The following is a 24907-nucleotide window of genomic DNA, read 5'->3' on the forward strand; positions in this document are numbered from 1 at the left end:
GACACCTGACCCTCACCTCCTCATCTGACAGCTGATTAATGCGCACCAAGCAGCAGCAGCAGGCACATTCTCCAGAAATGTCACTGTTACAACTTCATATTAACACTGTCAGTCTTGCATTGGTTTTCTGTGTCAGGCTGGAATACGGGCATTCCAGCGCTGAATCCAAATGGCCTATTTTTCCGGCTGCTCGCTTCCTGTTAGCATCAGCAGCGATTAATGAGGAGCTGGGAGGGAGTGGCGAGGTAGGTGTCAGAGCCGCCGCTAAACAGGAATAAAGAGGCCAAGAGCACTGACCCGCAACCAATTCCCACAGACTCATCCAAGAAGGAAGCGGCAGCAACGGAGGAGACTCCAGATCTGAATGTGCTTAAGAGTAATGCAGCCCATAGTGTTTTACACCTTTGTCAGTCATTCACCAGGAAGCTGGTTAGCTGTGGTGTTTCTGAGACGTTTTCAGTCAGTCAACTACGAACGTGTCCATCAGAGTGTGGTGTTTCTGTAACGTCAGTGTAGAGGCTTGTGATGTTTATTACAACCTCAGCGATGTCTGCTGTCTTTCCTTTGACAAACAGCTCCGCTTGCAAACTGGAGCTGCTCTAGTCTGTGCCTGTCTGCGTTGATAGGCTATTACTCCTGACCTGTAACCAATCAGATGGTGCTGTGGGCGGGACAATGCTCCAGACCACAAACAGAGGTTTAGACACACGTCTACTAAATAATCCCTGAATTGAACTGAGTTCTGTCCAATCACAAACAAGATGTGTCACCATTTCCCTCATCTGTAATGGTTTTGTTTTTCTCAAATGTTGTTGTGTTTTGACCCTCAGGGCCACCATATTTTTCTGTTTCAGTCAAACTCAATGGTCAGGGACCACAAATGATACAATATTGTGAAAGGTATCAAGCAGATCATCGGAGTGCCATCTCCCACTCCCTCTAAAAGCCAGGTGAGCTTGCACCTTGGCTATTTGGATTGCTATTATAATGGTGCAGTGTTTCACCCAGAATTAGATTTTGTTTGTGGTGAGTTGGCTGTGATTACATGTGACATACCAGTGAGGCAAATCACAAAGTTAAGATGACAAATCTTCGTTTCGTTATGAAACTGTGGACAAATGTTGGTGTTGAATGTGTGGGAAACACTGCACCAACCATGCATCATAGACAAGACACATGGCAACGTTGTGCAACACACAATAGAGACTTTTAACAGCGACAGTTAAAGGGACGCCTACGGCAGGACGTGTATGACGCAGATCCTGTCTCGGTACTTCCTACTATTGCAGCCGAAGCATCTACAACTGCAAACCAGTCGTTCTCCTGCAATAAACAGTTGTGCTGCAACGGTTTGAAGTGTCAAGACAGAATATACATCGTACACGTCACGCTAAAGCTGTCCCTTCAGCCGCTGCACTCACTGCTTAAAGTCCCTTGTATGTCACAAAAAATCGAAGTGCATTTTCAGCACACTGCGCGAAACAGGTGGAGTGTATGTGCACTGTGTGCCTGCCTATGTAGGAGCATATTACTCTCTTGACAATGCGTCCTTAAAATAACAGTGAAAAACTGCGATACTGATTTCAAGATAGCAGCAGGGCAACAGTGCTCCTGACCACACCTCATTTTAGGACCAACGTACCCATTTGTGCTCAGATTGGCACAAGCATATTTGCTATTTAAACAAAGTGGGCGCTGGACCATAAAATGACAACTGTGTCTGTCCGAAACTAGCAAAGACACTTGCGTAGGGACCTAATTGATTATTTGTTTAAGGCTTTAATTTCATCAACACTGAGACACTGAATGATGCAAATGTAAATAACAGTTGTTCTGAAATGTCTGACATGGTGGGTGATTGCTATTGTCTGCTACTGTAACAATATTTTACAGTACACTTTCACAGGTACAATATATTATATTGTGTTAATATATTAATATATCTAATACAGGTATATTGTGGTAATATATTTATAGTTGCATACATATCAATACAATCCACTTTATTATGGTGAGTGAAGCAGATCAAGATTATAAATACTGATACTAAAATAACTGCATTAAAAATAAATAAATAAATAAATCATAGTTCGACACAAACTGCAGACACAGGCCAGTTACATTTTCCCTGTTGCTCTTAATTGCTCCCATCCCACAGACAGTTAGCTGAGATAAACTGTGAATTCACCAACTGCCTGTTTGCAGCAAACGTGAAATCTGTTGAGAGAGATCAGGGAGAGAGGAGTTCGGAAGACACAAGTTAATATGTTTGTTAATAATGAAGAGCAGAGCATTTAAAATGCAGGCGGGCTGGCACTGGCTGGCGCTGCTGATGGGAGCTGGAGCAGGGAAATGGGGACAGTGTGGGCTGACGCGGGCGGGGGTGCAGGAGTATATGTTGCCCTCGTTTCGTGACTAGACATTCGTCATGGCAGCTCCAGAGTCTCTGCAGTTTGAACACGACTGACTCGACACAATATGTTGCTGGAAATCACTTGACAGGAGGAGACTACTAAATGTCAACACTAATGACATCCTACCCAAACTGGAGCTCAGCACAAACTCCTAATGATTCTTATCGGCTGTATAATCTGAATGAGTTATTACTATCTAGGGACAGAATTTATATTTCACTAAAGCCTGTGTTGGATGCTGGTTCTCATCACACACTTTGAAGCTTGCTCTCTCTTCCTCTGTCTGATAATGGCTCCTTACCGTTCCCACTGGCTCCATCTGTCCTTGCATTCCTGCAGTGTATATATATATATATATATATATATATATATATATATATATATATATATATATATATATATATATATATATATATAGAGAGAGAGAGAGAGAGAGAGAGAGAGAGAGAGAGAGAGAGAGAGCTCTTGTTCTGCCTTTCTCTCCATGATTCAATGAAAAGTAGGGCAAAGAGGAGGAGAGAGTGGGCCAACTAAGTCCAGCTCACATAATCCTTGTAGGCTGTGCCACGCTTTGTATGCCACGCTGGATTAAACCCATAGGGATACATCAGCGAAATTCACTTTGTTTCATGTCACAGTGCAGCCTCCATGCTGCTTCCTGCACCAGTGTTCATCCCTGGACACGGCGCCCTGCGTTACTCTCACCGGTCTCTCTTCATTCAGTATCAGACATTGAACCTAAATGCAACTTGTAATGTTAAAGTGATGATTCACAACCCACAATGTCGAGATCATGTATATATAGATATATATATATCTATATATACACACACACAGTGTATTTTTAGTCTGTTTAGTGCTTGTTCTCTAATTCTCAGGAGAAAGTGGGTAACTGCCCCAGGTCTGCTGTCAGTTGGTTGTATGTTATTTGATTAATGGAGGACTTGTTTACAAAAATGTCAAATAATGGCTTCTGGATAATCTTGTTGTTGGGAGGTGGGGGATGGGATGGGCGGGGGGGTCCCTTTATCAACATTAAATGTTTAATAAGTTATGATCACATGGTGTATACTCTCTTAAAGTTGTGTTTACTGCTCTCCACTGACTGACACAATCAGTGGGGACATGCAGCCGGGAGTATTTCAGGTTCCTGCCAGATGCATAAAACTCTGTAGATTCATGACTAAAACTGTGTGTACTCACAAAACCAGAAATATACCTACCCATTTTTTTCATCAGAATTTTATAAATCTTACTCACTGAGAACTTGGGCGCAGCCTCATTTCCACTCCTGCAATAAATGGATGAAGATTCTGTGCCACGCTGTCTGTGCCACAAGTTATCAGTAAATATTAAAACAGTCTGGAAACAGTTCACAGAATGACTCACAATAAATAATGAGGATGTAATATTAAACAATGCTAAAGGAAACAGAAGCACAAACATAATTGTTTTTGCTGTGTAAAACTATGACCCATATATGATGAAATCTGGACTGGACGTGCTCCGATCCCGGCACTGTAAGATGTCATATCAAAAAATCTCCAGATATGATCCAGATTCTTGCAAGAACCTAAGAAGGACATCTCCACATTTTTTGAGTTTTGTGCAGTGTTCTCTCTCCCCTTTACTTTGCATTTTCACTTCACTGTATCTTAACTTGGCTTTCTGTAAAAAAAACACGTGCACACATGGTCAAAAGAGTGCATGAGGTGTGCACAGTCTCGACGCACATTCTGTGTTCATAAATACTAATTCATGTGCGGGAAATGGCACACGCATGGTTTCTATCTGAACGTATCCTTTATGCATCTGGCCCCAGGACTTACAGGAAGTAAAGACTGTGAATGACAGTTTCTTTCTTCCCTTCTTCTCTTCCACTGTAAATCAATCATTTCTTTCCTAAGCTGAAAGCAGTGGTGGAGTCTGCAGGGCTTTCGATGTGCAGACATCATTTTGGTAAAATGACAAGTAGGTTTTAATGAAATGTGCTTTTAATTACAGCTTTTAAAACTCAATTCGTATTGATACTAGGTTTTCTCTGCTGTCTCATAGTGTCATCTGTTGAACTCTGGTCTATGTTTCTCTTGCCGTGGCAGTGGGCTGCTGGGTAACATGGTGCAGAGACTGATTGAGCAGATGTCACTTGGACTAAATCTTCTGATCTCCTGGGGAAAGAGAATATGCTTCAGTAGATCTATGCTCTGCTAAAAGTTATGCTTGAGTGGATTCACAGTCTCAGAGTCTTGTAGGGAGAAATGCACTGAAGCACTGTATTTTTACCAATGGAGAAATGTAATGTCAGCCAGAAGCATGAATGGAGTGACTGGAGGTTGATCCAACTCTTTCCCCCCAAATTCAATCTGTGTTTTTATCTTACAGGTGATGTTCTAAGGGGGAAAACTGACTCCAGTGAACATCAAAAGGGTTGATGCTCTGGGAATTTAAAAGAAAGGACGCTCATGACATCTTTAGACAGTGAGCTGCATCTGTACTCCAGCACAATGAATCTGAAATCAAACACTATAAAAATAATATGTTCACCGTATCAGTGTAATATACATTTAAGCTTGCCAGTGTATTTATTTGTTTTCTTTTATGGGGCTGGGTAGAGGTGGTAAAGACAATAAAATAAGACCAGGTCAACACATAGTAAATGACTGGACCACGTCACAGGCTACTCGCATTCAGTGTCAGGTCTGTATCTGTTTGCTTCTATCCTCCTCTCTGTTTTCATATATATTGTATTTTAATACAGATGAATTCACAATGAAGCTGTTCTCATTCACATTGGTTTTGCTTTCTGTTGTCACGACAATGGGACAAATTCGAAACAGCGACTGAGACAGCGCTTTTTAGTCTGATTAAATGGAACCCTGGTTCATTTTCCCCATTGGTGCGTTTCGTTTGGGCAGGTGAGAAGACAGAAATCGCGCTTGGGTGTGGACAGAAACAATCCAACCCAGACCCTTTCGAGGAGGTGGTCTGGTCCCAAACGAACTCTGGAGTTTGTTTTCGGCAGTGATTCTGTTGGTAACATTTCTGCATGGCAGCACGTCACGGCAAAATCTTTCCTGCCATAGCAAAAAAATAAAAATAAAATAAAATAAAAATAATTAAATAAATAAATTAAATTAAATTAATTCAAAAAAATGTAAATAAAAAGTCTAACCAAAACACTGAGGGAGCTTACTTTATATTTTCCTCTTAAGAAGCTGCGTTAGCTTAACTCTCTTACCTTTCAGTAGCTAGCCTACACACTTTATGGCAGACTAAAGTAACCTGACCACCGTGACTACTGGCACTCACACACTAAGGCAACACACTGGTAGTCAGTGACTGAACTTTTTGAATTTAAATAGAAACATCATCCATCCCTGTCACATCTTATGTTTGACTGATTTTTTTTTCATATCACATCTCACATGTTCGTTATTTCAGAATTATGTCAAGCAAGCCACAGAACCATTGGAACTTCCTGTCAGAACTTTTCAGGATAAAAGTTCCCAATTGCTTGAAATAAAATAAAGCATTGCTGCAAGAAACAAACAAACAAACAAACAAAACAAAAAAAAAAGGACTTTTATTTTGTAAGCAAAATTGCAAAAGAGGAAGTGATTCTGTGGGCAACTGTTGCTGCCATAACACAAGGTAGGAAAATGCAGCAAACTCCTGCAGAATTACAGGGACAACCAGCAATGAGGACGGTTAGTGCTAACAAAAAGGGAAACCTGATCGCAGCATGTGCTACTATCATAACGACCTGAGTTGATTCTATGTTTAAAAAAAAAAAAGGCTTGTGGTTATAATCTTACGAACTGAACTGAAAGGTTAACAAGTGGAAGTTAGCCACTGACGAGACACAATTAAAACATAAACCTACATTTCGTGGACTAGCTGCTCCACAGTGGACACAGTCTGGCCATTGATGTGTCACTGCTCTGGCTATCTGTCACTGTGAGGCGACCATAGGCCAGTGAAGAACTGGGTCATGGGCTGTTTTGATGCTTGATGTTTTCTGTCACTGCTCCCAGAGGCGAAAGAGGACTGTGCCGCTCCTTACACTGAATATTGATTGGCTTAGATAACTGACTTCCACTGAGAAATGTCAGCAAAGGGCAGTGAGGCCACACTGGCGTCTTTCCAAGAACAAACACACAGTGTCACTCAAAGGAACCAGGACGACTGTTGAATAATTGAAAAATTGAATAATACAAGATCAAACTGAAATGTGAATTCTTCTTACTTTTGTGTAAGAAAATATAAATTATAATGATACTACAGCCTTGGAGCACATTTTCAAAACGAGTACAAAATGTTTCACATGCTGTTTTTGTGAGAACAGTGTCTCTTACTCGAGCCTCTGAATGGGAGCGGCATCAGTTAACTGACAACTGAGATCCAGGGTTGCTAAGAGACACACTGTCAACCTCCAGATGAGACAGACTGTAGAGATGGGAAAGATTCTCATGTTTATGACTTGTGGTCATTCACATTATCGGACGTGTTGACAGTGGTATGATTGCAGAGTTGTTTGTGTGAATGTTAATGATACAGTGTATTGATGTGTGGTCTTGTACCTGGACTGATGCAAAGCATCAATGCACTGGTTTTACAGCCACGTCTGCATCATCAGATTATAGTAGACAACAGAGCTCAGCACAGTATCACCACAAAGTTCAGTAATTACAAACCCTGTCCATATAAAACAACTTCATTGTTTGTAGCTAAAGCCCAAGGAGAATGAAACCAATTCATTTGAAAAATGAAATGTTTGACTAATTAAAGGAGCTATTTCTAAGTTTTGTTACTGCTACAAAGCCAACATTAGCATCAACAGCTATTTAAGAGTGTTAGAAAGCGCTGTTTTGTTTTGCTTCTATCTCTATCACTTCTTTTCTTCTACTGACGTTACCGTGCTAACCAGCTAGCTCCAGCACCCTGCCAGTCCGTCTCATCACTTTCCGATACCGAGTCGCTGTGGCGTACCCTGCAGAGGAAGCTGTTCAGAAGACCTATTACAACCTCTTGTGTTGTAAATGCAACTGTGGCTGAAGCTCTTGGCAACAGCGGTAAGTAAACAGCTGTTCGTGCTAACATTAGATATGTAGCATTAGAAAAATCTTACAAAAAGCTCCTGATGAAAAATCTATATCAACTACAGCAAAAGTGATTCCGCCTTCATTTGTGAGAATCCTTGTTTTATTTTTTTCAGTATCTTGTATTTGTGATGACAGATTTGATCCTGACAGACGACACCAGTCAGCTGCTGGAAGGCTTTTGTTTCTGCTTTAAAATCTTCCAGATGAGCTCTGCTGGGTTCAGCTGACATTTTCTGCAGGTCTGTGAGCAGTGGTTTTCACACTGAGGTCGACTTCATGCAGTGTCCTCATCAGTCACACACACACACATGCCCACAGATAGTCCTTGTGCCAAGTCAGACTAAAACAGACTAAAACTGAGGGAGCTGTGCTGTTCATAGGTTCTTTATAGCATTGACCATGCAGTTAGTCTTAACTAGAAATCACAGGGGATCTCTTTTTTTGTTGCATACTCAGTTTTGTTGTATACCGTATATGACCTTTAAGAAAAAAAGAAGCTGTTATTACCACCCGATGATGTGAACACGATTTACAATGACGGTTCTGTCTTCCAGTATTGCAACACAAGATCGTGGACTTTTGTATCGTGGTTTCAGTTACACCAGACTTCAGAGCAAAAATGATCCGGATCTGCCCCAGAATGCAATAGGTGCCTTGGCCCCTGTCCTATCACTCTACCAAATTTCGTGCAAATCAGGTCAGGACTGATTGTGTTACCCTGCTGACAAATACACAGACATGGATGAAAACATAATCTTGTTGGCACAGGTAAAAAGAAAATGTGTAATGTAAACTAGCAACCTCTTCACATCAGGCTCCACAGTAGAGGCAGAATAAATTATTCAGCCTTTAATATTCCTCCTGGAGGCTGATGAGTATTTCCTCTCACCATAATTGTACCTAATCACAAGTCTTCCCGTTGTGAAGGAAACAATTATCACGCAAGCAGAACACTGTTCCTGTGCAAGCCTCTATGAACGTGTGAATGGCATTACCAACACAGGCTCGTACAAGACATCGCAATTACATGTAATCCAGCTCCAGCTGAGAGGCAGCGAGGACGCCTGATACTCTGCTGGATGAGCACTTCTGTGCCCCACTGCTGCAAACAAGAACGCACAACACAGAGAGGCGCTGACTGGACGGCCTGGGACTGACCGATACGTATTTTCATCATTGCTGATGACCATGACAAAAGACTGATGGACACATCATTGTATTTACACTATTTACACGCACCATATATCCACACAGGGTTTTCAAGGCTCAGGTCCTGAGCAAAATGCACTGGAAATAGCTCTACTGCATTTTGGTGACCTGATGGTCGGGCTACAGCCTTTCCTATCACACACACACACACACACACACACACACACACACACACAAGCTCAGCAGACAGCACAGAGGCGGAGAGGAGTGAGAAGTGAACTTTACTGGAGCTGACAACAGCTACGGTTGTTCGGACTGCAAGCGTCATCAAAACCTTTGTGAGTAACGAGTCCACCACAACCGCACCACGCTAACGTTAAGCTGATGTTAGCTTTACGTTAACAAGCTAAAAAGAAAGCTTTCTGTATGTGGACTACAGCTTCATTTGTAGCGTTACCTGCAGACGACATGAGCAGCAGAGGTGAGGAGGACGGAGGACATGACTGACAGAGACGTCGTCTGTGTTCCTCCCTCAACTTCACTCAGTGTTTTCATGTCAGGAATCTTATTCAGTTCATTTACACGTTACATTTGTTTCCAGAAAGACAGTATTGGGTTTATATACGGTGACTCTGCTGCTGTAGACTCATTTTGTTAATTCTACTCCTGTTGTAAAGAATAATGATAATAAGAATCATTATGTGCGGTGGCCAACAAGGACAAACGCGCTCCAACGGCACAAAACACTTCAGTTAGGAGAAACTAGCTGCAAATTCAGTAAAGATGCAGCATCAAAAACACGTATGAAAATACACAACGAATACAACAACAGAAACGTGCTCTGGGAAGCCCAAGCAAATACATTAACAGCAAACATGCTGCAAATACAGAAACAATGCAAAAACAAAAACACACAGACCTCTGAAACAAATGCAACACAAAAACGCTGCATATCCAGACAGCACAAGTGCTCCAGGCCTCTGGGGGATGGCGGTCTGGCACCATGGTGGAGGGAGACATAGGAACTGTACTGTATTTGCACACTTTAATATTTGTTTGTTCATTGCAAATCATATTGCCACTGCAATGCATATACTTAGGTTATATATGCTTGTTCTTCTTTGTTATAGGACTTCATTTATTTCTTCTTACATCTACTGTACGCCGGCGGTCCTGAGGACACATTTCTTTTCATGTGGAAACATGCAAACGACAATAAAGGAACCTTGAACCTTGATATGGAAGAAGGTGATTAACTATCACAGATTTTCCTCATATCCTGCAGGCCTGCTTGTGACATCACTGAAAGTCTGAAACGACCATGTACTTCTCAGTTTGTTTGTATTCAAAGGACTCCTGTCGTTCCTGTCAATAAGAACCGGGACAAAAAAGCCCGATGGGGCTCAAACTCCCGTCGGCAGATGATCAGACAGTAAACACCTGGAATATATTCTGTATCAGCTTGTTCCACCTCTTTGTTAAAGTTACACTCTGAACTCGTAGCAGAGCTGTAATGTGACAGTTGAACATGTCATTCAGTTGCCATCAGCATTAATGCCTCCAGGCTTCTGGTCTCAGGCTGTTTACCAGATGTTGGAATCCAGCTGCAGAAACCAGAGCATCAGTGACGTTGGGTGTTAACGTCTGCCTCACAGTAGGTGTTCCAGGAAATGGACAAACACCAGCTTCAAGATTTCACTTCACTGGAACTTTGTCCAGACCACAGCAAAGCGGTCATACTGTCACTATTCTGGCAGATATTGTGATTGTGATTGGAGCTTCAGTTGGAATGGAAACTCCAACTGAAGCAGCAATTTTGAGGATGGTACTAAACCATTGCTTTTACCTGCTTCGGCACTGTTAGCACTGCTGTGTAATGACACTCACTGGCTGTGAAAGATTCAGAATACTTTCCAGCCCTCCAGCAACCCATCAGCACTGGAGCAGCCTGTCCTCTGATGATCGCAAATAAACCATTTGGCTTCCAGCCTGGGAGAGAAACTGTGAACAATCTCAGAGAATCACATCACAACTGTCCACACTCCTTATTAAACTCCACATTTAACTCCACAAATGTCTTGAATAGTCATAGAACGATTACATATTACTGAAGCTTTGTTCAGAAATGATTTGATTCATCTTGTTTTCTGTTAAAATGGTAAATCAATCAAGTTCAGTTCTATTTTAAACTAACACTACAAGCAGTAGTGTGTTTTTTTCTTATCTTATGTTACAGTTATTAAATAATGAATCACAGGCAGGTTCAGTGATGCAGAGCAGTCTCACATCCACGCTCCGTATGACAGACTGACCAGAGTTCAGTTTCAGCTGCCGATCTTATATCGTGGACAATCTTACTTTGGCATCACATCTGCTTCTCTGATGAATTATATAATATAATATTTTGATATTTAATTTTTCAGGTTCAATCGCTGCTAACCAGACCATGTAAACTGTTAAACAGCTAGCCCGCTAACTGCAGCTGGTGATGGCAGTCTTTGTTCTGCTCTGCAGCCTCGGCGAGCTTGGTGTACCAGCCATGTACCAGCTCTTGAGCCAGAAAAGGGAAGGGACTTCCAAATTAAAATACACACATATAGCACCTTCTTTCAACTTATCTTCTTGGTTGTTGTTTTTGTTGTTTTCACCTGGGTAACTGCTGTAATTGGCTTCAGTATCGCTCCCCTCACTCAGGTCATTAGTCACTGTCCAAACTGTGATTTTAAAAACTTTTTTTTTCTTTTGATTGAAAATGACAAAAAAAACTACATTTACTATGATTGATTTCACCTTTCTGACATGAATGTCAGCCAATCACAATGCATTTCATCAGTCAGATATAAAATGACATAATCATATATTATGTGTGTACGTCTCATTTGGTCTTAATGAGTTACATATAATCAATAATCAGTCCAGTGTGTGGCCCACAAGCACAGCCTCTTCAGTCATGTTGTGGGTCAATGGAAAATCATTTATCACCATTACTGTCACATGCAACAGCTGTGGTGTGTGCTGAGAGGACACACAACAAACCAACTCAGGTCGTCAGGGTGACAACAACTTTGATCAATCAAAGGCACAATGAAAAAACTTAAATGGTGAAGATCTACAGCGGCTCCCCCATGTTTGTCTCAGAGAGGCTCCAGCAGGTTCATCCGGCTGCACTCACAGAAAAGTTTTTTCAGATTCAGACAGATACATAGATACATAGAGTCTCTACTCTGCGCCTGGTGTCTGGTTCACTAGTCCAATATCATACCAGACAGTTACACAACCACACCGACTTTCTTCCTTTTGTCTGTTACTTACATGCAACTCTTGCCTGCAAGATGAGCACGCTTCATGCAGAATATAACACTGCTGCTGCACAGGCAGGAAATATCTGAATAACAATAAGAGAGCATCAGTCTGAGTGTGTGGAGAATGTGGAGAAGAGGCGGCTGCACTGATGTCACATAAAGAGGACAGCCAGAGAGGCAGATTGGTGTGAGCCTCAGCTTTAACACGGTGCAATGAGTTTAAACACAACAGCTTCCAAACTCTCTTCTCTCTTTCTATTTTACTCCCGTTTCTCTCGTTTTTGGTTTTTTTTTTTTTTTTGCATGAGGCTGCTGGTGGAGCTCTGTCCCTCTCTCTCCGAGCACACACGACCATTCAGCCTGAGAGACGAGCCGAGCGCCGGCTTACCTTCGACAGCCCAGACCGCCGGCACGACCCACAGGACGCACAGCAGATTCATGATCGCTCCCGGTGCTCGACTGGAAGACGCCAGGGCGTTCATCGCGCAGCCGTCCAGCAGCGGGCCATTGACTGTGGATTCATTCAGAGCTGGAGAGCATCATCATCCTCATCATCCTCCTCCTCATCATCAGCATCAGCAGCAGCAGCAGCAGCAGCAGCAGAGGGATAAAGGCTGAGGAGCTGCTGCTCAGGCCAGTCTGGGCGAAACCAAGAGGAAGGGGGCGGGAAAACACCGGAAAAACGACGCAACAACCGCTGCATCGGCTGACAGCTCATGGTCCCAGCGCAGGGCGGACTCTGGCAGGAGCTGCTGGTCTGTTCAGTCAGCTGATCAGAGCAGTTATTACTGCAGCCTACTTACATATTAATATGAGCTGTTTTTACTTTCACCTTACTTTCAGGTTAATTTCCATATTAAGGCTTTACATAAAAGCACATGTGCTCATAAACAGGTGAATGTTAAATCAGCAGCACTACAGAGGAGAGCGCAGTGAGTTGAGTCAGTTCTACTCAAAGTGTCTTTAAATTGAGGCCATGACAGTAAAGTCCCTGAGTAAATGCAGGTAAATTGCACCACTGACTATGCTGAAGGAAAAAATTCACCCGCTACATCAAAGCACCACAAAGACAAAGACAAAGACGATACCAAATGACTTCTTAAATGTTTGAATTAAACTGAAATTAAAAAAAAAAAAAATCTTCAACATCATCTTTTTTACATTTTCAGAATAAAATCAGACACACACATTTTCAAAAACTTGTCATCCTGCAGTTTGGAGCTAATTTCAGGCTAATGGTTCAAACTTGTCTGTAATTGTTCAAACACAAGAATCACAACTCCTTGAACATGAAGAAATGACTCTGGGCTTTGGACTTGTCTCATCACTGCGATGTCTCTTCAAAAGTGTGTGGTCACATGACCAGTTTTCTCTATGGCTGCCTAGAATCAACAGGTGGCTCAGCTTCCCCACCGGCTCACATCACCCTGCTCTCTCCTATTTGACATTTGTGACCTACAGTAAAGCAGCTCCTGGCTGCGGCCCACTCACATTTCACAGCTCAGACGTTTCCTCCTCTGAACGTCTGGTTTCATTTGTCTCGGGCCAAAATGCTCAAATTATTCAACGTCCCACAAAACACAAGGATTGTAGAAAAATGTGTAACTTTAAGTTCGGTAGGATTTTAACAGCAGGAGTTTTACTTCTCATTTTACCAGAGTTCACAGATTAAAATGAACTAGTTCACTTTCATTTCTTCAGAAGAGCCATCCATCCATCCTCAGCCCCGACTCACTGCCTCTTCACAATCTAAATGAATAACTATGTGTAACTTTGTGCTGTTGAAACTGATATGTGCTACAGCCCTGTGCATTTTTTATTTTTCATGAAAAAAAAGCAGCTACATGTAAAACAACCCACTTCTGGAAAATACTGAAACAAAAACATGAGGATCTACACATCCAGAATGGAGCTGTACGAGCCGTCATGAAGTTGAGGTTGAACCTCTGCTGCAGACACAAACTCCGGCTGGTTGAGTTCAAAGATTTATTCAACAAAAAAAAACACAAAAGACTGAAAAACTAAAGATCAGATACAACTCTCCAAACTAGAGGAAAAACAGGAGCAAACTTCTTCTTCTAATGAATTTCCTGCAGGCTGTACACTGAAAAGCGTAATGCTGCCCTCCACAGACAAGGGGCAGCTATTTATCCTAGACTCCTGAATACAGGAGGACACTTTAATAAGACTAAACCCAGATCTGACAACTCTGTGAGAAACTGTTTCCTTTGTTGCATGAGAATATAAAATGTTGGACTGTCTCCAAATTTCCACCCTGACACAGACCATCTGGTTGTCTAGTCTAAGACTTTCAAATAACTGGCAAAACCACAGTGCCCCAGTCTCAGTGTAGTCAGAACATAACTTCTCCCCCAGTTTATCAACATCCTCTTTCTTTTCACAGATGAATTCAGAGGAATAACGCCTCCCCCTCTGCTCTTCTTCCTGCCCTTTTTGCCACTGAAGCTCTAATTTTTCCTTGTTAATTTTCCCAGCAGCACCTTCAGATCTGCATTATGCCTTGACAGAGATTCCTTAGCCAGTTTATCAAAAATTTTATTTCCCTCAACCCCTGAGGGCCCAGGTATCAGCAGAAAGCCAACACGACAGCCCAAACTCCTCCTGCTCCTGAACGTGCAGCACAAAATCTCCTGGAGGAGGTCAGGGCATTCGTTTCATTTCAGTTTCACCATGGCAAACCCACATCAATGTAGAACCAACAGAGCAGCTGTTTCAGTGTTTCTGACACGATCCAAAACAAATGCAAATCCTGGCATGTTTGGCTGAGCTCCAAAATAAATAAATAAATATAAATATATAAATATATATATATATATATATATATATTTATTCGCTTTCAACTCTCTGCAGATTTCTAGTTAACAGTATCATCATAACTAAATACTATATACATGTCATTTCACTAAATCCCCTTCCATTGAGGAATACACTAAAATGTATTTTCTCTACTTAACTAATCAATAGAAATGTCAAAAAAGCCCATGTCAGGAAACTCTGTCTGATCTCTTGCTCGGTTTCTTATTTTTAATTAAATATTATTTTAATTGTCTATTCTTTTCATATTATCTCATTTCAACATTTCAATCCTGTTTTTTTTGTTTTTGTGGTTAGGAAAGGATTTATCGTCCATGTGTTATAAAGTTTAAAAAAAAAAACAAAAACACAACTGTTAAGTTCAGTCAGATTCTCTCTACACTGCAGTTGTCTTTTCCTCAGTCCTTATGAATTCTCATTCACTTCTTTCCTTGACTTCATGACATTTTCCATCAAGGTTAAGGACAAGTGTTAGGAAAGGAGGTTAGGAGAGGAGATTATTTTCACTTTTTGCCTGCAGCCAGGGACTTGAACACACACAAGGGGAGGAGGTAATGGGACACAGGTGTCAGCACATTAGTGTGGGGGGGCAGACAATCACAAAGGTGGGAAAAGAAAAGAAAAATACGGGAAGCAACACAAGGTAAGTAATTTCAAAGTAAAACAGGAAATTAAAAAAAAGTCCAAACATAAAGAGTCAATTAAAGGAGCAGATCATGACATTGGTAAACCACCTCTCCAATAAAGCAGACACAAGCAAAAACAATAGAAAGTTTAGAGTCAACCACAAAAGACTATCAGAACCTGGTAGACTCTAGGATGCCTGTGGTGGTGACAGCAGCCTGAATGAAGTTATACAATTCACAGACCTCGAATTCCAAATGGCTTCTACAACTCTTTAACATCGTTCTTAGCTCTGGGATTTTCCTCTGGGACTGATAACGCTAATCTAATCAACAACCAAAAAAAGCAAGAGCTAATTGTTCTTCTGCTTTGTTGACTTCATATAAGCCTAAGATTCAATGTGGCACAAGGGTCTGCTGTGGGGACTGTTAGATAAAACCTATGACATCATTAACTCTGTGAACACAAACAACAAGTGCACTGCTGGGATTGGCAAAAGACAGTCTTCTTTCCCCAAAGCCAGGGGGTCAGATAAGGATGCAGCTTGAATGTGACCCTCTTCAACATATGCGTCAAAGAAGTGGCGAGGGCATTAGAGTCTGCAGCAACCATATGTAACCTCAACAAAGCTGTGAACGACCTGGGGACTTTTCACGGCATCAAAAGGAGCATCAAGTTTGACATTCCAATTCGAATCTGGCTTAAAGATTGGACTTTGTCAAAGATTTCCCTTCATGGTTGGGGTTCACTCGCCAAACAAGGTTTTACAAAACCAAGATTTTAAACACCAATCTGAGACTCTGCATGTAGAATTCCTCAAATCTAGTCCCCAAATCATATAGAAAAATCAAAAATACGTCATTTAATTTAATAAGTGCTCCATACCAAAGTCCAAAGCCCTCACCTACAGAGAGAACCTAGAGAGAAGTATCTCAGCCAAGTGGTTCTGGGACTGCAGACAGAATTCAGATCACCTCACCACTGTGACTGGTCCGAAGCAAAGAAAGTCCTTAACCATGTCCAGACTCTGTGAGCACAGCCTCACCGTGGAGAGAGGCTGCCACACACAGACATCAGAGACAAATAGACCCACAGATGACAACCAGCCATAAAGACCTCCATATCTGCTGAGAGAAACACAGCAGTGTGCAGACACAGCAGCAGAATTTGCAGACTGTTGTGACAGGAAATGGGCATCCAATGGAATACAGCCACCATGAAGACTGCCCACTCACCTGTATGTACCTGCACTGATCCATCTCTTTATGTACTGTACATATATACAGAACATACTGTATATCTTTTAATACGATTATTTATTAAATAAATACATTTATTTATGTATGGGCAAACAAGAATTTTGTTTTTATTTCACACTTTGGCAATGCAATCATCTGTTTCTCATTCAAATAAAGCCCCTTTGAATATCACTGAATTTAACAGAGAGAGAGAATAAGAAAGTGAGGGAAAGGGAGGGAATGAGAGAGAGAGAGAGAGAGAGAGAGAGAGAGCAAGAGACTGTGAGGGTGAGAGAGAGAGAGAGAGCGAGAGAGAGAGAGAGAGAGAGAGAGAGCAAGAGACTGTGAGGTTGAGAGAGAGAGCGAGAGAGAGAGAGCGAGAGAGAGAAACTGAGAATGAGAGAGCGAGTGAGCTCAGTGAGGAAATAGAGCAGAAGAATATGAGCCTGACAAAAAGGAATCCAGCCTGCCTACAGATGAGTGAGGGCTGCAAAACAACAGATTAAAGGAACCCAGGGCTTGTTCCCATGGAAACCTTTGCCCAGGGAGAGGATGATGAGAATGCAGCAGATTGTAGGTCAGACGAGCCATCAGCGAACCAATCAGATGTAATCTGTCTTGACTTGTGGGTCATAGATTGAGCAGTAAAGCTGGTGCCTTTCCATGGCTTCTCTCACTGTTGGAGGTCCAATCCCAGCTAACAGCAGAGCAGTGTCTGTCTGAGCACTGGAGGATTGCTCCATGGGCCAGGTGTAGGGGGATAAATACATGTTACACAAATAATAAACTTTATTTATATGGCACTTCTCTTTTGCTCTTTACAAAGGAAATAAAACTGCACGAGGCAAATATAATGAAAACAAGAACATGGCACGGAGGACGTAAACAAAGGTCACTTAGGAGCAAGGCCACTTGAAGGGATAGTTGGGATTATTTGATGTGGGTCTGTGTGAAGTGGTCAGTCAACCGGTGCTGCCAGTTAGGAGTAGCAGCACTAGCAGAGCGATGTGCTGTTGTGCAAAACAAAGTGAAACAAACTCTTTCTGATTCACTCAGATGACCTGCAGCTACGGCCTAATAAAATACGCCCCAATCGGTGTCCTTGTGCGCAAGAATACTGTAGTGAAGTGGTTGAGAAAAATGAATTTCCAAAGTAGAGCCCTGTTTTGACAGGACGATAAAAGCGCTGAAATTGTATGAGATTGTTTCAGTGGGCATCTTTTAAAAGTGTCTAAAATGTGTTTTTCTGATGGCCTCGTGCACAGCAGCAGTTCACACAGCTTCGGTGCCAGTGATCCTGCTGCTTCTCTAAACTGGCAGCATGCTGATCTGAATCTGCTGCAGGTAACACTCTGACTATGCACGACTTATTCACAACCCCACGTCACATAACCCAAACTTTCACTTTAAGGCCTTAAAAATGAAAAATCTAATTTAGAAATCAAACAGGGCGTCATTGTCAGCTGCATTTTGACCCAGCTGGAGACAGTGGAGGGAGCCCTGGTGGACATCTGAGTAAAGTGCATCACAATAGTCAAGCCAAAAAGATGAACCACCTTGTGCAGTTGATAAAAGACCTAATTTTAGAGATTATGTTGACCTGGAAGAAACAACACTGAACATTTTTATTTGTTCATAAAAACAGAAGATAGAGTCAAAGATTACCCCTAGTTTCCTTGCCAGTTGCTCAGTATTACTAATCTGCTAAGGATAGCTCTGAGGAGTTAGGAGGACCAAACAAAATGACCTCAGATTTATTGTTCGATTTAAGGAAATCATGGCACATCAAGAACGAAATATCAGAGAGGCAAGATTAGTCATCCATTTATCCTCATGTTTTATCAGGAAAATTTTGGCCATGTTTTTGCCTATTTCTGATTGACTGTTTTCCTGGAGCGGCACTATGAAGTTTGATCGGGACAATTCTGCAACAAATTCTACATTACAGCAACTGACTAAATGTAAGAAAGTGGATTTGATGCTCATTGCGAACCTTTTGCAGAGGGAGAAAAGCTGACGTGGCACTCCAAGATCCTGAACTGTCCGTCATGACTGCTCCTGCCGATCCACCCATTGCGCTGGGGATGTGGGCTCAGGAGCTCCAACTGGCTCTCTGCATTAAAGAGGTGGAGGTGAGAAATGGGGTGTTAAGAGGTGGAGGCTCTGCACCTTAGGGTGAGAGCTTTAGAGCTAGAACTCCAGCTTAGTATTACTCTCCAGTAAACTGTCACACAGCAAACCCAACACTCTTCCTATTAAAGTTGCGATGTGGATGTAGCTTGTTGCTTCAGTGTAAATCGGTGGAGAAAGCTCAGAGGGTGTGTGCCACCATCACAGTTGAACAGAGATTTAACTATGACATTGTTGAGGCTACTGTGTTATGTGCCTATGAATAAGTGCCTGAAACATAGAGACAAAAATTTAGGAATTGTGGGAAAATGTCAGAGATGAGAAGTGGGCGCTTTTTGAGTGTTGGGATGAAAGTGGTGTTGGGCCGTAAAGTGAAGGACTTTGCACAGTTGCAAGAGCTGGTCCATGTGGAAGACTTAAAAAAGCGTTTCCCAGAGAGCATCGCAGTTTATTTGCACCAAGTAGTGGTGAACGCTTTGGGTTAAGTCTCGGTACTGGAGAGGCTTCAAATGCTAAAATCAATGCTTCCTGAATATTGTATTGAGTCCAACAGAGAGGGATGAATTTCTACTGCTGCTGTTGTTCACCATCCGTGAAACCACACAGGAGATTCCTGGTTTTAGTTCGGTGGAGGTGATGTTAGGGCACAATGTGTGCGGCCCACTGCTGTTACTGCAGTGGTAAGCTGGCAGACAAGCCCACCCCCCACGCACACCCTGTTTATTCAAAGGCGGCGTTCAGACTGCCAGCAAAAATCTGATTTTTAGCCCATCCAGATTGGAACTGGATGGCTCTTTTGAAGTCTGAACAGTCACAAATCACATGAAATCCGATTTTTGGAAACCAGACCGAAACCACCTTCGGGAGGTAGTTTCAGATCGCATTTGGACAGACTGACTGTCCGTGACTTCACTCTACGCGACGCCAGACCCAGCTCCTCGGGTGGCACCACACTCGTCACTGCACAGAAACTCCGGCAGTGAGTGCAGCACGAAGCATTGTTGTGTATAATCCTACCAGCCTCCTGCGGCGTCGCAAATGTCTAGTGCAGGGGTGCCCAATATGTCGATCGCGATCTACCAGTCGATTGCAAGAGGAGTGCAGGTAGATCGCACGGAACTCCCAATGAAGTTGAGGAAAAAATGTAGATCGCGCGGCATTAAAAGAAGTAGAATCTACTTCTTTTAATGCTGCGATCGTCGTATTGGGCACCCCTGGTCTAGTGCGTCTGAGATGTTCTGCACCTCTACTGGACAGTGATAAGGCCAATATACTGAGGTGACCTGCCTCCATCATGTTTGTTGTTGTTGTTGCTGTCGCAATTATATGACGTCAGATGCTCCGTTACTACAGCAACCTGTCAGATCAGTCAATAATGTGGCACAGTCTGAACAGAGCCATATCCGATTTGGACACTTGCTTAAAAACAGTGTGGACAGTCAGCCCTAAAAATCGGATTTGAGTAGGAATCTGATTTGAATCAGATTCACTTGCAGTCTGAACGCGGCCAAACTTCTTCTGGCACGCCATAGATGCAGCTGTATGTCCACAACCTGGATTCCAAATCTTGCTGCTTCAGGATATTACAGCGTTGTTTGCCTGTTGAGCCCAGGTTTCTAGCTCCTCCAGCTGAGACTCTACTTCACTTATGCCGCAGACACACTGGACGAATGGCGTGTGCATTGCAGCTGCCATTGGTGATTGGCAGCGGAAAAACACGCATTGACACCGTCTGCGTATCTGCTGCGTCACTGCTACTGCAGCTCTATCTGTCTACATAGAGTTTTGCAGGATACTTGAATGTTGGATTTCTCCTTAGAAATTTTCATGTCATATTTTCCCATGTTCAGATTCAGCCTGGACGTAGAGATGATAGTGGAGGGAGTCAGTTTTGTTTAATGTTGCAGGCATGACGTTAAAACGAAAAATGTCTGTCAGGTCTTTTTCTTTTTTTGTTTAAAGGCGTGAGCAAAAAAATAGGCCAGATGCCGAATCTCTAGATCATGTGACTCATCCGCGACACGAGACACACACAGTGTGTCCGATCTAACTCGCTAACATGGAAGCTGAAATGAAATACATGACATTCAACACATCCACGCACACAACACATCCAATGTGTCTCCGGCCTTACTCTTGTACTCTCCATGTTGTGTTGCGGCAAGTGAAGAGAGTCTATGGTTTATTTCTCGCATGAAGGTATCCAGGTCAATTTTGGCACCAAAGGTGTGGAAGTCATTTTTAATTTCTGTTTTCAAGCTTCTTCTCTCCGTTCTTATGTTTTCTAGGCCTGATCAAAACTCTGGACCAAGGCCAATGCTTTCTTGGCTGCTGCAATCTTCTTTGGGCTTGGCAGTGACAAACGTATCCTCTATCTTGTCCTTCGCCGTGGTTTTCATCTGGTTGTTTTGAGCCTTCTGTCTCCTCTGCTTCTTCTCCCAACTTATTTCTACAGTTTTGTTTTCAAAGCTTAACATTTTTGAGTTTTTCAGCAGGTTTTCATGTTCAACTGTCAGGAGATACCACACAGCTTATTCCATCATGGCATAAGCCTTTATAAAATCCATTCATCCATCCATTTTCTTGCACTCATCCTGGGACGGGTAATGGTGGCAGTAGGCTAAGCAAGGCTAAGCTCCTCCTGGGAGATCCCGTTGCGTTCCTAGGCCAAATGGAACATGAAATCCCTCCAGTGAATTCTGAGTCTACCCCAAGGACCTCCAATGGAAGGGCCCCAGGCGGCATCCTAATCAGATGCCCAAACCACCTCAACTGGCTCCTTTTGCCATGAACAAGCAGCGAGCTTTATTCTGAGCTTGTGTAAAAAGTTTTATTAGAGTTAAAGAGGAAAAATACTTGCATCAAGAATCAGAATACTGCATTGAGCAAACTGTACTATTGGTCTGTCAAAAAAAGAAAAAGACAGACATTTCCCTATACAAACTATAACCTGTTACTGAAAACTGGTACTATAACCAATGTTGTAAAACGGTACTGTAATGAGTACTGTGAATTGATACTACATACTGCTCTCTATACTTGTCTCAAACTGCTTTTTCTAACGACAGGTAGCTGTTCCTTTTCTTACGTTTTGAATAGTTTTTTCTCACAAAACAGGTCCTCAGCAACCTTACACTACTCACACTTTCACTGTAGGGTGTCCCCTTGAAATGTATCTTTTGAAGTGTTTCATGAAAGTATTTCTTTCATTTTTGCTCCACAGCCTTTTCACAGATCTTAGGTTGGCTTCTTCTGATAACAAGAACATATTTTACTAGGTTAAATTAAGGCCGCTATTATACATTTATTTAGATTCAAAGCTTTCTTCATGTTACCGGCGCCAGAGCTAGGGGTCTCTGGTCCGGCAGCATGAGCTACTCAGGCGGCGGCACTGAGCGGCTATGGTGTGACTGTGGATCCAAACACACGACACGAGAGCTATTAGCTCATGCTATTGCTGCTCAGCGGGTTTATTCTCTGCACACGCGCCAAATGTTCACATTTCATAAACACAACATGGCAAATACCATACCAATTACTCTCAGAATAGTATTAATAAACAATAACTCATATCCAGCAACATTTATGGTCGGAACTACTCACACACGTACACACTCACTCTTGTTTAACCGACCTTTTGCGGGCGGGAACGCCCGATTATAAACCACAACGATAAAGTACATATTTCAACATTCTACCATGCTTAGCTTCACTTCACGGCTTCGCCGTATGTTGTTACATGGTTTAACTAAACATAACTGTACAAATAATACATTTTACATACCTGTGGATCCAAACACACGACACGAGAGCTGTTAGCTCATGCTATTGCTGCTCAGCGGGTTTATTCTCTGCACACGCGCAGAGCAAAGCAGAGCAGAGACGATTTGCTTGGCCCCACTGGTATTGGAGCACCCTCTACTGGTGTAAAGTGGTAATGCTTCTGCAAAGGTTCAAATAAAGGTTCAAATATTAAAATGAAAAAGAGGGGGTGTCTGTTAATATAATAAACTATATGTGGCTATTTCAGACCCACTACACTCACTGTAAAGAATTTCACCACAAAATAACAGTAAATTACTAGTGTCCCTGCTGCCAGTAATTTACTGTTATTTTACAGTGCATGTACTGTAATTTATTTTAACAGTATGTTACTGTACATTGGATTACAGTATCTGATGGTAGGATAACTGGCCTTCACTGTAATATGTATATGTATAAGCCAGCATGATACTGTTTATTTAAAAAGGGTAATGCAATCTGTTACTTTTGCATTTGAATCCTCCATAAAAAAAAAAAAATAATAAAGCAAGAGAATACAAATATACGAATAAATAATATCTTGCTGTAGTTCATTGCATGTCATCAGTACACGAACAGAGTAATAGAAGAGGGGAAGAGGGGTCAATCGGCTTTTATTACCAGGTTTACCTGCGTTTAAAAACCTGCTTATACCCGCTAATTTTAGTGGAAGAAGGGTATACGACAGCAAATGCGACAGGGAGAAACAGAGAGGAAACCGATGGACCAGTGACCAGTGAGAGAGGATGACAGCAGAGTTTGGCTGGTATCCTCAATCACCAATACCAAGGGCCTGTAAAACAAACAGACTATAAAAAATAAGCACTGGTTGATATGGAACAAACTTCTGAACTTTTGGAAAGTTTGATGACAATGCAGTATAAAGACACTTAAAAGAAGCACTGGATGTACTAATCATGTTAACATATCAGTGCAAGTCTCAGCACACATGTCACAAAAATATATTTTACTCAAGTTAAATGTCTGTGACAACAAATATGTACTGTGTGATGCAAGGTAAAGGAACAGCAAAGCATTGTATGTTAGCCAAACACGGCAATGCTAAACTAATATGACAACGTTCAGTTTAAGTGAACAGACTCAATGAACTGTGTCTGATCTGGTTTTAATGTTGCTCCTGGGAATAACACCCTGACTCACCTCCTCCATCAGCGGACAGAGACCTTTGGGTGAGTCCAGGTCCCCACTTGCTTTTGAAAATCTCCCAGTTCTTCTTCCACTTTGCCGTTGTACAGTCGGCTTTATAGTAGCACAAGTAAACACAAGTTAGCTACTTCTTCACACTGCAATGGGTGTAACTTTAATAAAATGGATTTTACTGGCTGTTGGCTGGCTTCAGTAGAGTACCTAAGGATACTGCACCTTATTTACAGAGCTGTTTAATGAAATGTCTGAAAACAACACCTTAACAACACCTTCTTACGTCTGCTAACCGTCCTGGTTAGCAGACGTAAGGAGATAGGAAGAGAGAAGGAGCAGGAAGAGGTGAAGCACTTGTGGTTCAGTAAACTGCATGGGTACTGAAAATACGTGGAGGGGAGCAGTGAACAGGTGCTGACCACGTGCACTGCCTCTCCCACACGGACAAAAGGCCGCTCAGGTCTGCAGGGTCGTGTGTGTCTGTCAGTTTGCACTCTCTATGTGCACTGGAGTGGTGATGTATAACGGAGTGAGAGTGAAGAGATTCTAAATGCCTACATTTCTATGGGGAGTCTCCTCAATTATTTACCTTCCTTGCTCTGTGCTTTTATTCTGAAACACACACACAGCATAATATCTGTACTCACATTGTCTGGACACAGATACAGAACAACAAAGGGCTCATCTGCAGCCTTTCATGAAAGATAAAAGCACAACATTCGTATTATTTATGAGTAATAATTTATTTTAAAATAAAAGGGCTAAAACTGAATTTAGAAAACTGAATTTCATATCAGTGCCAATGTCACATGTAATTAAGGCTTGTTCGTTTGCAGTGATGGCCCCAAAGACAGTTAGTTTCCTCTTTAAAGAATAGATGAACATTACACTTGCTGCATAGTAATGTTTCTGTATCCTTTCTGTATCCGCGCTGCAACATCCTCTCTTTGTCTTCACTGGGAAATGTTCAATCATGTCCACTCAGTTGCCATTTTGGATGGAATCAATCACATCTGGCACACTGTACAGAAGATTTAATTTCTCCAGATCTTGTTGACACATTACACTGAAGTCACACTGTAATGTCTGGCTATAGCCTATTATGTTCTCTACTTATCATACAATAATAATGATGATAATAATAATAATAA

At 42.1% G+C, this 24907-nt stretch overlaps 1 protein-coding gene across 5 annotated transcripts in view; it reads right to left on the reverse strand.

Moving 5' to 3' along the window:
* ephb2a (eph receptor B2a) overlaps positions 1-24907 on the reverse strand; it is an 80669-nt gene that overhangs the window by 24887 nt on the left and 30875 nt on the right. The window contains exons 1-2 of one of the 5 annotated variants that reach the window (XM_071475183.1): positions 22579-22648; positions 18658-18777 (exon numbers count right to left, since the gene is read on the reverse strand). The exons of 1 other annotated variant lie outside the window; for it this stretch is intronic. Coding sequence is in view for 2 of the 4 variants with exons in the window: in XM_071475182.1 (XP_071331283.1) it covers positions 12356-12449 (94 nt within the window). In the remaining 2 variants the exon portion in view is untranslated. Of the gene's footprint in view, positions 1-12355; positions 14097-18657; positions 18778-22578; positions 22649-24907 lie in introns of those variants that run through there. 3 more of the 5 variants (XM_071475184.1, XM_071475182.1, XM_071475181.1) reach the window with 3 other exon arrangements.

Source organism: Trachinotus anak, unplaced genomic scaffold (genome assembly GCF_046630095.1).
Source record: "Trachinotus anak isolate AG129_WGS33_773 ecotype Australia unplaced genomic scaffold, CSIRO_AGI_Tana_v1 ptg000004l, whole genome shotgun sequence".
Lineage (NCBI taxonomy): Eukaryota > Metazoa > Chordata > Actinopteri > Carangiformes > Carangidae > Trachinotus > Trachinotus anak.